The sequence below is a fragment of the Cnephaeus nilssonii genome (assembly GCF_951640355.1).
Source record: "Cnephaeus nilssonii genome assembly, chromosome: 7".
NCBI lineage: Eukaryota > Metazoa > Chordata > Mammalia > Chiroptera > Vespertilionidae > Cnephaeus > Cnephaeus nilssonii.
This window is the reverse complement of record NC_137078.1, coordinates 60,535,448-60,551,176: the sequence shown is the minus strand read 5'-3', so window position 1 is coordinate 60,551,176 and position 15,729 is coordinate 60,535,448. Positions and strand designations below refer to the sequence as shown.

At 38.0% G+C, this 15,729-nt stretch overlaps 1 protein-coding gene across 5 annotated transcripts in view; it reads left to right on the top strand.

Moving 5' to 3' along the window:
- PATJ (PATJ crumbs cell polarity complex component) overlaps positions 1–15,729 on the top strand; it is a 313,058-nt gene that overhangs the window by 37,203 nt on the left and 260,126 nt on the right. For all 5 annotated transcript variants that reach the window (XM_079776628.1, XM_079776629.1, XM_079776630.1 and 2 more), the window contains exons 9-13: positions 1,822–1,921; positions 5,179–5,270; positions 6,395–6,557; positions 9,814–9,960; positions 14,595–14,671. In XM_079776628.1, coding sequence (XP_079632754.1) covers positions 1,822–1,921; positions 5,179–5,270; positions 6,395–6,557; positions 9,814–9,960; positions 14,595–14,671 — 579 coding nt within the window. The remainder of the gene's footprint in view (positions 1–1,821; positions 1,922–5,178; positions 5,271–6,394; positions 6,558–9,813; positions 9,961–14,594; positions 14,672–15,729) is intronic.

Sequence of the window (15,729 nt, the reverse complement as noted above, 5' to 3'; positions counted from 1 at the left end):
GACAAGTTTGATTTTCATTTTTGCTGTTTCTCAGGGTTAAGTCATTCCACCTCTCTGAGCCTCAGCTACTCATCTGTAAATTGGAGGGAAATAATTCTTGCCATTTCTATTTCGTTAGATCGATGAGGAGACATCCAGATGGTGGAACGGAAACTAAAAACTGATCAATGTATGACAGTTATCACTGATAGGAACAAATTGGCCAAATGGAGTAAACATTCAAAATAATATTTATTATGATTAGTAATAATCATTACAGTGATATAATAACAATCATTATTATTAATTGTTATCAAGTACCTGGAATTGTTCAGGTCATCTGAATTCCTCCCAAGAATTCTAAAAGATAGGTCTTACCATTCATTTAAAGATGAGGAAACAGAAGTCCAAATAACTTTTTAAAGGTCATATAAAGAGTAGGTGGCAGAGCTGGGATTAGAATTCAGGTCTTTCTTGTTCATTGCAAGCTCTTTCAACTATCTCATAGGCTTTGAATCAACAAGGTAATTAGATAAAAGGAAAGAAATGGTTTTTTAAGAGGAGAGGCCCAGAGGAAGAGAAAAAGAGGAGTGATTATTGTGAGAAGCGGTTGGAAAGCCACCTTTCATCTTCATCTGAAGGGCCATTTGGTGTCTTCTGTAAAGTATTTGCCCTTGTAGTGAGGGAGCAGTGTAACTATGTGATAAGTGAGAATTTGATGCAATCAGTTGTTTGCTTTTTACTCTTAATGTTTTGAACTGACAACAAGGCATTATGTTTTTAGATACCTTACTCTTTTACAGAAATATCTTAAATAAAAGACAATGAAAATAAGTTTTAGGTCAATATTTTTTGCTCACAATGATTATTACAGTAATTAGCCATTAAAATTTTTTATTGATTTTAGCGGCAAAGGGAGAGGGAGAGAGAGAGACAGAAACATCAATGATGAGAGAGAATCATTGATCGGCTGCCTCCTGCACGCCCTCTACTGGGAATCGAGCCCAAAACCCAGGCATGTGCCTTGATCAGGAATCGAACTGTGACCTCCTGGTTCATAGGTTGACTCAACCACTGAGCCATCGTGGCTGGACACAAAAATTAGTCATTTTTGTTTCTAAAATTTTTGTTTCTAAAATTTTCTTTACATTTAGTTCTTTCACATAGAAATTAATCCTGAATTTTTTTCAAGTTGGCTGTATCAGTTTTCTATTGTTGTGTAATAAGTAATCACAAACCTAGTGGCTTGAGACAATACCCTTTGTTAGTTCACAGTTCTGTAGGTCAGAAATCTGCATGGGCTTGGCTGAGCTGTCTGCTTAGCTTAGATTCTTACAAGGCCAAAATCAAGATGAGGGCTGGCTGGGCTCTAAATTTGGATGCTCTGGGACAATCCATTTCCAAACCTATTTAGATTGCTGACACAATGCATTCTTTACAGTTGTAGGACTGAAGTCTCTCTTTGCTGGCTGTCGGCTAAGGGCATCTTTCAGCTCCTTAAGGCCCCCTGTATTCCTTCTCACATGTCCCACTCCATCTTCAAACCACAAGTCCAGTCCTTATACTTAAAATCTTTTTTCACTTCCTTTTCTGCCACCAGCAGGAGAAAACTTGGCTTTTGAACGGTGCTTGATTAGATTAGGCTCACCTGGATAATCTCCCTTTTGCCCTGTAATGTGACAAACACAGAAATAGCATCAGGGGTCAAAAGTCAGGACCATCTTAAAATTCTGCCTACCATGGGTGCTAAAAAAATCCTTGACAAAACCATGCACAAATTTATTCTGAATGCAGTTATGTGACTAAACATTATGTATAATTACAATCTTTTTTTCTTTTCAGGACAATTCTCTTTATGAAACTTATAATGTTGAGCTCATTAAAAAAGATGGACAGAGTCTTGGGATTAGAATTGTTGGCTATGTTGGAAGTGCTCATACAGGTAAATGAATCATTTCAATTTTATGTTTGGAAATAGTTGTAAAGGATATTAAGGTTTCTAGACAGCGAAATTAAATACCTGCAAATTTTAATTTAAACGTTGCATAATAAAACTGTTACCAGACAGGAACCAGACCCGGAATGGGTCTGCCTCAGACTGGCTGGTACTGTGTGGGTTCTTGACTTTGTGCAGGAAAGATTTCACATCACAAGTCCAAGTAATTTTGAGAGTAAATTTATTAAAGCTGGGGACAGTGAAACAAGGAAAGGCCCAGGATAGAAGCAACAGGAGAGAGCCCAGTGGGGCTGCTTTGGTTCTCTAGAAATGTTACAGGGGGAGAATGAGCCATGACAGGGCTGCTGTTAGCTCACTGTAAAGTCAGAAAAGGGGGCCTTGGAGACAGGTTCAGAGGGCTAGTCTGGGGTGAGCTGCCACTGCCCTTTGCTCGCCTCGTTGCAAGTCTTTGGGGTGGGGGTGAGGGTGGGACCCTTAAAGTTTAGGAGAAAGAAAATTCACTGGAAGCATCGATGGGTTACCTCTTGCATGCCCCCTACCAGGGATCAAGCCCACAACCCAGGCATGGGCTCTGACCAGGAATCGAACCAACAACCTCTCAGTGCACTGGCCAAGGCTAAGATAGATATATTTTGAATAGTATGACTCTTACATATTATGACATTTTACATGCAATAAAGTAAAATGACTACTGCATATATTTCATATTATAAATGTCAAAAAGTATTATTATTTTTAATTACTAAAAAAATAAGATAAAACAAATACTTTAATTAGGATTCTTTTCCTTTCATATAAAGGGAATACATTGTAAGAATAAATACATAGCTGGGTAGCTCAACTGGTTAGAGTTTTGTCCCGATATGCCAAATTTGCAGGTTCGATCTCCAAAAGAATAAATACATGGCCTAAGTCTCTCTGAGTAACAATACTCTCAGGGGTAGCCAGTCAGGGCATGTGCCCAGGTTTCAGTCTCAGTCCCCTGCAGGGGGCCTGTAGGAGGTGGCCATCGATGTTTCTCTCTCTCCCTCTCCCTTCCGCTTTTTCTAAAATCAATGGAAAAAAATTTTTTTAAATAATCATAATAATGCTCCCTCAATTCCTACATGCAAAGTTTTGGTAACCTTCACTGTAAGAATTACTCTATTATTAAAGGAAGTTATTAGAGTAAGGAAAAATAAACCTCTTACAGGTATCTTCTAGTAACATGAAAATTCAGAGTTATGAAATGTCCTAGTTTTTTTAAAAAATAGCAAGATTAGAAAGTTAATTTTTCTAAAGTTATTATTTTATATACTTATAGCAGGTGGAAATATTAGAAGTGCTAATGTATTCAAAGTCCTGAATGAAATCCATGTCAAACCACCTTGTGCTATTTTAGCCTAATGAAATAACTATTTTCAAAACTAGCTTTTTCTAAATGCCACCTTTTTTAGGTTCAGAATTTAAATGAGTTTCAAAAGAGCTAAGTATCGCTTGTATAATAATGTTGCAAAAAAACTGTCAGTAGTTCTCACTATGCTGTCTGGTTAGAGAAATCATGGATTGGTTCCTAAACTTTTGGCTTATGAACCTTTATTATCTGAAGTTTTCTTTTAAATTTCACACTATATAAGCAGAATAAAATGAAAGTGAGTAACAGATAGGAAACTGATAAAATTTAATGTTTATGTTCCTGAATAAAGAAAAGATCATTTGACTTCTTTACCCTCAAAATAAGTTTTTGAGATAGGAAGGGATGGGCAGTGGTGAATCCAAAAACTAGAACATTTAAAAACTCAATATGGTTTTTAACATGTAGTCTTTCAAAATAATTCTCTTTATTCCATTCATTGGAACTTCTGAGCAGTTACTTTGCTTAGTTTTGGAGAAGGTAGAATAATGAACATAAGAAAAGTCTTGTCAGGGAGACAAACATGTAAATAACTCAATTATTCAATGATAAGTGAAATACACGTTTTAATAGAGATGCAAGCAAACTATCAAGATGAATAAAAGAGTCAATTGGACAGAAGGCAGTGGAGAATTTACAGAGAAAGGCTTTTTGCTAAACATGGAAAAGGAGAAGGATTTGAAACAATGGGTGAGGTTGGCAAGAAGAAAAGAATGAAATGAGAAAAGGTCTAAAATCAAGAAAATATTTAGTGTTGTGGTGGAATATCAAGAGTCTTGTGTGTCTGGAGTTTTGTCTTGTTGGAAGGATGAAGTAAAATAAAGTTTAAAAAAAGAAGAAGCTTGGGGCAGATTATGGAGGTCCTTGAATGTGATTCTGTGGAATTTACTTTTGTTATGTAGGTGATAGAAATCCATTGTGCTTATTGTTATTTATTTATTGAAATATATATTTTTATTGATTTCAGAGAGGAAGAGAGAGATAGAAATCTCAATGATGAGAGAGAATCATTGATTGGCTGCCTCTTGCACACCCCCTACTGGGGATCGCCCACAACCCAGGCATGTGCCCTGACTGAAAATTGAACCTGGGACTCTTCAGTCCACAGGCTGATATTCTATCCACTGAGCCAAATCAGATAGGGCTGTGCTTATTTTTGTTCTGCAGACAATAGTTTAAATTCATTTGATATTAAAAAATAAAAATATAAAATCATCCAGAGCTTTGGGTTTTCTTTTTCCTATTTCCCTTCAAGTCATTGCCCGTAGGCATGCATATTTTTTAAATGCTTTTTTAAACGTCTGTGAAGAGTCATAGCTGTAATTTTTATATAGCCATATTTTCTGGTTAAATATTTTATTTTATAATATGAGGATTATTTCATGTTGCTGAGATTATTCTAGTTTTTGATGACTGTGTGTACCTCTCTTTTTTCTGTGTTTGGGGAAGCTAACATGAACAGTGAACTACATACAGTCAGGAAGACCTGTTAGGAGACTCTTGTCATAATACAGGTGAAAAACATTGAAGGCCATGCCAAGTCCATTGAGAAGGGTGACAGAGCAAGAGAAGAGGGCTCTTTGAATTCTAGCTTATATTGGAGTGCATCTCCTCAAGGTTCCATTACTATTATTTTTCCAAAAATAGTCATCAGTCAAATAATTTCAAATTCAGCTCACTTGTGACAGTGACAGTTTGAAATAATCCATCAGTTTCTCTGCTTGTGTTCAAAATAGTATTTATCAAGCCTTCTGTCAGCCCTTTAGCTAATTAACCTCTTGATATGAATCTTGCAATCAAGGTCTAATTAGAGCTTTCTCCCTTTTTCCATATGTTTTGTGCACCTTAGGGGAAGCTTCTGGGATTTATGTGAAAAGTGTAATACCTGGCAGTGCTGCATACCACAATGGACAAATTCAAGTGAATGACAAAATAGTTGCTGTAAGTAACTGCTCTCTGTTTAGAATTGAATCAAGTTGGGGGGAAACGTTATCTTTATTATAATATAGAGGCCGGATGCACGAAGATTCGTGCAAGAATGGGCCTTCCTTCCTTCCCCTGGCTGCCGGCACTGCCTTTGCCCTGGCCAGAGCCACCTTTCTGCCTTCCCACGCTGCCCAAAAGCCCAGAGCGGCTGTGGTGGTGTGGAACGCCTGCATCCCACCCTGCCCCAGCCGCTCGGCGACTGTGCATGCAAATTAACATGGCAACTTTGTTGGGTTAATTTGCATACTCACTCCTGATTGGCTAGTGGGCATCATGACGGTACGGTCAATTAGCATGTTACTCTTTTATTAGTGTAGATGAGAGGGGAATGGCTTAATATAGTCCCATAATACTTTAAAAAACTAAGTTTATTAGTACAGTAAAATCTCATTAATTTGGACTCTTACGGGTCCTAAATTTTATTTTTATTTTTTAAATGTCTGTGAAGAGTCACTAACTATATTGGTAAGAAAAATATAATATATACAGGTATGTATTTAATAATAGCTATAGTTTATTCAGCATTTTTACATGCAGTCTCAGACAACCAGGGGAAGTAGAAATTATGCCCATTTTTCAGAGGAAAGAAGTTGAAGTTCAGAGTATCTATGTTAACAATACATTGCTGGGGTTGGCATTCCAACATAAGGCTCTCAACTTCAAATCCTGTGCTTTAACCATCACATTATAGCAGTTCTGACAAGCATCAGATTTTCATAGTTTCATAAAACAAAACAAAAGTTCATAGCTGGTTATATATTTGCAGGTAAAGATCTGCTACCTAATTCACCTGAATATTTTTATGGCACTTGGAATTTTAAATAGCATCAGAAAATGGGACCCTTTATCTCTTAGGTTTAAGTTAAAATGTGTGATTTTAGGACTACAAGTTTGGATTTGCTTTCTTGTGTCTCAGGAAGTTTGTCAGCATATTTTATACTAATTTTGCATCCTTATTCAAATACTTTCTTAGGTCTAATAACAAATTATTTGGGGAATAAAATGAATTGCCTAATTTGATTGTACCTTGCCAGAATTTAAAATAGTAGCTAACTTGAAACCTGTTTAATGTCGTTTAGGTCGATGGTGTGAATATTCAGGGTTTTGCGAACCAGGACGTTGTTGAAGTATTACGTAACGCGGGGCAGGTGGTACACCTAACCCTGGTTCGAAGGAAGGCATCCTCACCAGCTTCGCCACTTGTTGAACAGCCTCCACTGGTTGAACAGCCTTCAGACACAGGTAGAGGATTCCACTGTCCCTCTCCCCACCTTGTAGTATGGGTTGGAAGAATAGCTCACTGATGGAAGTTGCTCTGTGAGTCTGGGAAGGAAAAACGGCCCACCTTGTGTAATGCAGTGATGGAGAAATGAATCAGCTCATCTGTGCACTGAATAGCTTCCTTCGCCTATTTTAATGTGACAGGCCAAATGTTAGAACATGAAGCCTGACTCCCATTAAGCTCTGAGAGCTTCTCTAAATGGAGATGGAAATCATTTTCCCAAAAAGCTCCCACATTTCATTCATTACTTATTTGAATAATAAAGCTTTGGCACCTTTTGTTCAGGAGATCTCATTTGGCTAGTGCTTTGACATTTTTTGCAAACTTCAGATTTCATTTTACTTCCAGTGATATGTTTGATTCTAATGTCTCTCGATTTACCTTTTGGAATATAGCAAGAGAAAATAAAACCTGAATTTCTCTCAAGAACATTTTTATGTGTATAAAAATATTTGTTGTTTTTTAGATTATATCAATAGTAAACTTTCATCAAGGAACAAAAACATAATTGTATACATGTCAATTTTTAATTATCAACTTATAAAGGTATAGATCAACAAAATTTGACAATCATGGGGACACATATTCAACTTAAAATGAATGACTAGATATAGAACTAGTGAGCAAGAAATAATTCTACCAGGAGATGAATACTGTTGTCTTTTTCCCTTCCTCTGAAGATATAATAAGCCTGGAAGCCTTTGCTTTCAACTGATATTGATTTGTATTAAATTGGAACTTTTTAAGTTTTATGCAATAGTGGAAATTTTGCTGCTGAAAGACAGATGCCCTGTCAACTGCATTATATGTATGAAATTTAAAATTGCTCAAATAGTACAAATAGTACAAATGCTATATTGACCTTAAAAGGTTTACATAAATATTTATATCAATATAATGGTTTTAATAGCTCTGATCTAGCCCTTGGCTTCAGTCCGCTATATCAAATAATGTATGTCATCTGTGAATTAGCAATTCTCTTTTTTTTAAAAATATATTTTTATTGATTTCAGAGAGGAAGGGAGAGGGAGAGATAGAAACATCAATGATAAGAGAGAATCATCGATCCGCTGCCTCCTGCACACTCCCCACTGGGGATCAAGCCTGCAACCTGGGCATGTGCCCTTGACTGGAATTGAACCTGTGACCCTTCAGTCCACAGGCAGACACCCTATCCTCTGAGCCAAACCAGCAAGGGCCAATTAGCAATTCTTTACTGGGCATGCCTACATTTTAAATTTGTATTGGGATAAGTTTTGACTCTAAATATGCTCATCTTCCTCCATGGTTTGGGTGTCCTTAACTGTGATTTTCACTAGCACCCTTTGAAGAGCACTGTGTTGTAGAATTTATCACACTCCATTGTAATCACTTGTTTTTGTGTGGCCACTGTGTAAGGTAGGGGAGTGGTTATACCCTTGCCCTCTGGCCCATGCAACAAGGCTTGGTGTACCTTCCACACAGCATTTAAGTCTGTTTTACTGAAATAAACTGGACAGCTTCTAGCTCTTGCACAATAGCTCCCTCTGGCATTCTAAATCTTACTTTTTTTCCTGTAAATCATACTTTTTGTATACCTTATATAGGGGTGGGCAAAAATAGGTTTACAGTTGTGAGTATGCAAAGCAGTTTATTCTTACTTTATTATTTATTATTGTATTACTTATCTTTTTCTTCTTATTATTGTTATTATTTCATATCCTTACTTATGATTTACTAGAGGCCTGGTGCACACAATTTGTGCACAGTTGCGGTCCCTAGGGCTGACCAGCGATCAAAGCGCGAGGGCCTGGCGTGGAAGGGCAGATCCCAGCTGACCTCTGGGCCCTGGGCAGCACCTGGGCCCCTGGCCCCCCGCGTGCCCCCCTCCACCTGAGTCATCGGGCTCTGCCCGGCTCCCTCAGGGCTTGGGAGCCAGGCAGTGACCCTGCCCCCCCCCCACACACTGGTTGCCATCTGCAGGGCAATCGGTGGGGCGATTGGGCCCCACTCACACCCGTCTTGGCCTGGCGCCACTCGCTCACCTGCTCCACCATCCTGCCGCGGTCCTGCTGTCATCAGGGCCCATCAGGGCTGGCAGCGCCTCCACTGCTGCCCACTACCAGCACCACATTGCTGACCCCGCCATGGTCTGCGCCACCCCCTGGTGGTCAGCACATGTCATAGCGAGCAGTCGAGCTCCCAGGTCGAGGGGACAATTTGCATATTAGGCTTTTATTATAGGATCTTTTAGATAATGGTGGCTGCTAATTTAACCTACTTTTGCCCACCCCTGCGTAGTTGTTTGTGTAACTATTTTGTGTACGTTTTGTAGCACACAATCACTTCATCATACTGCTTTGTACTATACACTCTGGTGAGTAACCATTCTCTCCAGTGACACTAGGAGCTTCTGGCTGGCATTCCTTTCACTAGCCTGGGCTGTGTATTTAGTTTGTACCAAGGGATTTATGATTTTTAAAAATCCTATGTGTAGTTTAAAATCTCATGTGAAGATCATAGGGACTTTTAACTGGTTATCTTTTTCAACCATTTATTATAAAAATTGCAAACAGAGAAACTGAAAAATAATATATGAAAGACCCACTATTTAGATTCAACAACTATCATTTTGCCGTTTTTGCTTCATCTCTGTATGTTTTTTCCCTGAGCCATTTCAGAATGAGTAGTAGACATTATGACACTTTAGCCCTACACACTTCAGACTATAGCTTTACAATGAAGGGTAGTTTTTAGGTAAACATAATGTCATTATCACACCAAAGAAAATTTATAGTAATTCCCTAACATCAGATACCCAACATATACTTAAATTTTCCCAATTGCCCCTAAATATATTTTGTAGCTTCTCTCATTCCTCCCACCAAAAAAATCTCATGAAATCACGAATGAATAATGCATTGCACTTATTGCATGTGTTATGTTTCTTTGGTTTCTTAATCAAGAAGAATCCCCCACCCCTATTCCTGCTTTGTCATTGACTTTGCCTTGCTTTTCTCTTTCCACTGTCTAGTTCCTTATTCTTTTCAATACTACCAGCATATTTATTTTTTAAGGAATTGATTGGTTATCACACATGAAATTTTAAACAAAGGAGTCATGTTTATTAAGTCACCTGAGATGTTTCTAATGAGGTTATGAAACAGTAGAACAGGAGGGGGAAAAGCTCACTTAAACATGGCCTTTAGTGATTCAAGTGTACAATTCTTATTTTAGGAACTGTTGTAGAACCACCAAAACCACCAGCCCTCTTTCCAGCTGGAGCAGTGGACACAGAAACTAATTTGGATGTTGAAGATGAGGAAACTGAAGAAAGAATGGATAATCTAAAAAATGACAACATACAAGCCTTAGAAAAACTGGGTAGGCACAAAGCATTCAATTCAAAGCAATTTGACTTTCTCATTTGTTAACCTTTTTCTCTCTTTTTAGTTAATACAATGTGAGTTTTAGAGGCATTTTGGCTCTATAAAAGTGGGTATTTTTAACATCAACATCTTAACACTTGTGGCAGTTGGGAACCAAGCATATCATTGTTTATTCTTTGGTTATATTAATTTTGAATGCATTTTTATTAGTACGTGATGACTATTTTTAATCTTGTCAGCATTTTAAATTGCTGCTTTAGCTTGTATATTAGTGATATAGATATACTAGAGGCCTGGTGCACAAATTTGTGCATGGGTGAGGTCCCTCTGGGTGGCCTGCGGGGATCGGGTCAAAACCCGCAGTCCAGCACCGCCTGCAGCTCTTACTTGCTGCTCCCGCTCATTCCAGCCACAATGCGCCTCCTGTGGGCTCGTGCCCAATCAGTCCGATCAGGAGAGGCTCATGCTGCCACAGCAGCACTCGCCAGCCAGGAGCCCTGCGTCTGGTGCCCTCCCGAGGGGAGTGGCCTGAGGGATTGGGCCAAAATCGGCTCTCTGACATCCCCTGAGGGGTCCTGGATTGCGAGAGGGCACAGGCCAGGCTGAGGGACCCCACCAGTGCATGATCGGGGCTGGGAAGGGACCATGGGAGGACTCCAGGACATGTCCGGCCCCATCTCGCCCAGTCCTGATGGCCAGATCCCAGCAGCAAGCTAATTTACCCATCAGAGCGTCTGCCCCCTGGTGGTCAGTGCACGTCATAGCAAGCGGTTGAGTGGCCTTAGCATGTCATTAGCATATTACGCTTTGATTGGTTGAACAGTTGACTGGTCACCAGATGACCGGACACTTACCATATTAGGCTTTTATTATATGGGATAGCTATCTGTATACATATAGAAGTACTTCCTTTTCACCATAAAAATTAATGTATACATTTTTTTTATGTTTCATCAAATTGCTGGGTAGCTAAATATTTGTCTTTTACTTTTCTTTTTAACTGATAGGCAACTTTGTTCTTTCACTTTGCACTTTGATCCCTCAGCTACTAGAACTGACTCTGTTCTGCAAGCATATTGAGTCGCCGTCCCACACAATCTCCTACACACAGTGCTCAGCAAGACCTTGTCAGTTGAATGAAATGGAATACTTAAACCACACAAGTTCCAGAGAAATTTTGGCTTTTGACTTTGATTGTCTTCTTTCAGGAAAGAGTGGCCTAAAGGAAGGAGTAATCCCTCATTCAGTTTGAAATTTTTCCTATGATTTGGAAATTCACTGTGTTGGGGTTGTTTTTTTGTAATCCTCACCTGGGGATATTTTTCCATTTTTGTTTGTTTGTTTGTTTGTTTTTTAGAGAGAGAGCAGAAGGCAGGGAGAGAGAGAGAGAGAGAGAGAGAGAAAGAGAAAGATCGATGTGAGAGAGTCACATGGATTGGTTGCCTCCTGCATGCATTACAACATGCCCTTGACCAGAATCAAACCTGAGCTGAGGTTCTGTCCACTGAGTCAAACTGGCTTGGGCTCACCTTGTTCTTTTTGACCCAAGTAAATTGTAGTTAGTCTTTGCTGTTTAAATTCAAGTGAACCCAGATAGATTTTTCAGTGAAATATCAGGTGGAAATCAAATACATTCTGAAGTTAGAAATAATTTTAGAGGTATTTTATCTTCTCTTTTTGGATCCATCTTAGTACATTTTTCTTCATGGGTATATAGAACTGCAAATGAGAGTAAGACCAAAATATTCCAACAGCTATGAAGTTATTAGCCTTCTTTTTTTTGCTGCAGAGGTGAAAAATATTTTTCTTCTTCCCTTTTAGGTTGTTTAGCTGGTTAAATAATTAAATGACATAAGACAGATTAGCAGGAGAAAATTTCAGGTGGGAGCCCCATAAAAATAGGGGACCCAAGAGCAAATTGGGTAATTGAGGCTTATATGCCATTCTGAGCTAAGGTGATAGGGGCCTGGGCTTCAAAGGTAGGGTAGTAGGGAGGATAATTCACAGGACCTGAAGAAGGGCAGATGTTTGGTAATTAGAAGTTTGCCCTGCCATGCAGGTAGGTCTTTCAGATAAAAAAAAGTTGTCTATGGTAATAGCTCTTCTGGGCTAGACTCCCTATGTAAATTCTTTTAGGTAGTTAAGGGAGAGGTAAAACTTCTTTCCTGAGTATGTTGAGTTTTGATTACCTTCAGCTCAACCTACATGCCAAAATGGCATATTTTGGGGTGGTATATTCTGTCCCCCTTCACTACCATTGAAATAATAATTTCTGATCATCATACTATTTATTTTTTTGATCATTTTGTGTAGCCTAGGATTTATTGAGCTGCTGAAAAGAAATTAATCTCTTTCCTCTGGTACTTAGATTTTGTGTTGTGTTTTAAATCTCATGACTGTGCTTTCATTGTATTTTTTTTTAATTTTATTTTATTCTTTAAAGTATTACACATAGTAGTATATTTATTTCCTTTTTTCCCCCATTGACATTCCCCCAGCCTCCCCTAACCCCTGTCGCATGCCCTCCTCCCACCCCACCCCCCAGTCATTGTATTATTGAAAGGTAAAGTATTACCAAAAAAAGTGAAGGGGACCCTAGCTGGTTTGCGGACTGAAGGGTCCTGGGTTTGATCCCAGTCAAGGGCATATGCCGGGACGGATTGCAGGCTTGATCCCCAGTAGGGGGCATGCAGGAGGCAACTGATAGTGATTCTCTCTCATCATTGATGTTTCTCTCTCTCTCTCCCTCTCTCTTCCTCTCTGAATTCAATAAAAATATATTTTTAAAAAAGAATTGACGGGGAAATGGCAACATTATTTTATACATGTATATGAAATATCTTTAAATATCATGTGTTTAAGCTTACAATTCAAGGCATTGCAAATTTTATTCAAATTAGTTTACCAAATAAGAAACTGTTGTCTGGAAGAATATTTTTTTAAAAATATATGTTTTTATTGATTTTAGAGGGAGAGAAAGATAGAAACATCAATGGGCTGCCTCCTGCATGACCCCACTGGGGATAAGTCCACAACCGGGGCATGTGCCTTGACCAGGAATGGAACCAGCAATTGCCTGGTGTATGGAACGTTGCTCAACCAACTGAGCCACACTGGCCGGCTGGAAGAAGTTTAATAGGCAGGATGGTAGAACTTTTAAGGTAATTTCCTATAGAAATGTTAGCAGAAGTAGGCACAAAGGTGCAGAGCCCACACAAATGATATTTGGTTTTTAATAGGATCTTTGGGTAGTTATCCCTGAAATGTAAACTAACATATAGTTATTTCATGGATATTCTTTTTTTTTAAATACATTTTATTGATTTTTTACAGAGAGGAAGGGAGAGGGATAGAGAGTTAGAAACATCGATGAGAGAAAACATCGATCAGCTGCCTCCTGCACTGGTAATGTGCCTGCAACCAAGGTACATGCCCTTGACCGGAATCGAACCTGGGACCCTTCAGTCCACAGGCCGACGCTCTATCCACTGAGCCAAACCAGTTGGGGCTTTCATGGATATTCTTTTGTAAATTTAGTAATTTAAGTTCTTCAGTGTTCATTAGTCTTTGTCTTTGATTTCTGAGGTTAGTCTGTTTTAGTTAAGGATTATGTAATTACATTTTATGTAGTTAAGCATTGTATGCATCCAGGATGCGCTGTCCATGCTGAAGACTGAAAGAGCTGATATTGCAAGTTTTGTTTGATTTTAGATAAATAGTTATGTCAGTTGTGATAAGTGTTCTGCGACTTGTCTGATCTTGTGACAAAACTGAGAGTTTTCCTTCAACTTAAAGAAAAAAGGTGTTGCTTTGTTTATTATATGCTACTACTATAAATATAATTTGAAATTATGGTTTTAGTACTTTGACTTTTGACTAGTAGGCATTATTCAGAGTATAAACGGTGTGGTAAGCTGCGGGCTAAGCTGATGTGGAAGACAGGCAGGACACTTAAAGTCTGTCTTAGCTCTGTAACATCATCTTACCTGTGTAAAAAAGGCAATATTAATGTCAAGTAAGAAAATCTTAAAGATACAATGAAACCACAAAGACCAAAGTAAAAGCAAAGTTTCTATTATATTAAATCTCATGGACTCAGTGGTTGAATTAAAACCAGACACGCCTTTATATCCACCCAAGAGAAAAGTCTGAGTGGATTGTGTTGATACACCTACTTGATAGGAAATATAGCTTGATGCGTTTTTACTTTTCCTATGGGTGAGTGGAAGGTACTGCTTTGAAATAATTAATATTTAAATTAAATCCTTGTTTGTCCTGAGATATTATATAAAGCAAAACCAGATGCATTTGACTTATAAGCTACAGGATGTTTACTTACAAGCTGTATGTAATTCAAATTTCATTTATAACTCATCACTTCTTCCCTTTACAGTATTCCTTAACAACAAAAGCCCCTTCATAATTTGGTCATGCTGGTCTTTACATTTTACATTAGTCTTAGAGGGTACCTCTGATTTACTTTAAATAGTAGGTCTAAGTTAATGCATTTTCATTTTACTTATTTCCATTTATTTACTGAAACTGCTATTATTGAAGAATTAAGTAGTGTGTTTGGCTCACAGTAGTTTTAACATCTTTAACATCCCCCCCCTTTTTTTTTTAACGCAGAAAGAGTCCCTGACTTTTCAGAAAATGAACTGAAATCGAGATGGGAAAACCTATTGGGCCCCGATTATGAAGTAATGGTATGTTAAAATCTTCAAATAAAAAACACTCATGTCTCATTTCATGTCAAGCCCTTACCATTACAATTTAAAGGAATGGGATAGTCAAAGAGTAGCCAGCTTGTCCTTATTTTTTCCTCTTGCTTTTCTTTCCTATTAAATCAATCAATTGATTGTTATTATTATTATTATTATTATTTAGCATTTTAAGCTATAAGATCAAGTAAGGACTGCACACAAATTTTGGTTACAATTAGCAGGCCCTCAGTTCATGCTGAAACCATTTAAGTCGACAATAGGCAGAAAAATGTTAGGAGAGAGAGGACTTGCCTTAAAATTTATAACCTGTCTCAGCTGCTTAAAAATTGCTGGCATTTTTATGATTGCTTTTATGATCTGTTTGTTTTATTGTACACTGAAAGGGAAGTGGATATTAGTCCTATGTTTCACAAAGAATCTTACAGTTTTATGAGAAAAATGAAAGAATGATTATCAAATGTATTTGGGAGAACAGGAGGTAATTTAGGTTAGGTATAAGTTTATAGTGCCAGTGGTCCATTAGACTTCCTTTCACCTGTTATTAGATTCATTGAGTAAGGGATTGATTACATTTCCCCATTTGAATCCACATGAAAGCAGAAATCTGTGCTTAGAAAAGTCTCTACCGTGTTCACTAAATGCCTTCGTAATAAAATATTCTATTCAATTTCTATTGTCATTAACATTTTCTTACATATGTTTATCATTAGTACTTGTTGGCTGGTTGGAGATTTTTCATTTCTCTTCTCCGTTCAGAATATGCAGCCACTATTGTCGGAAATTTTCCAATGTCATTAAGATGAGTCAAAACAGTTCATACATTCTCTTCTTGCTAATTTTAAACTTGCGTATCAGTCCTCAGGGACCACTTGCTTCTTTACTTCATAGATTTTGAATGCTATTTTGTCATTAAGCTATCACCTAGGAAATGACTGGGCTACTATCCTTTATGGTTTGATATCCAAAGTAATGTGGTGTATCAGTATTTATAAATGGCCAGTTTTGTGATGAACTGTTTTTTGTTAAAATGTTATCCTCCT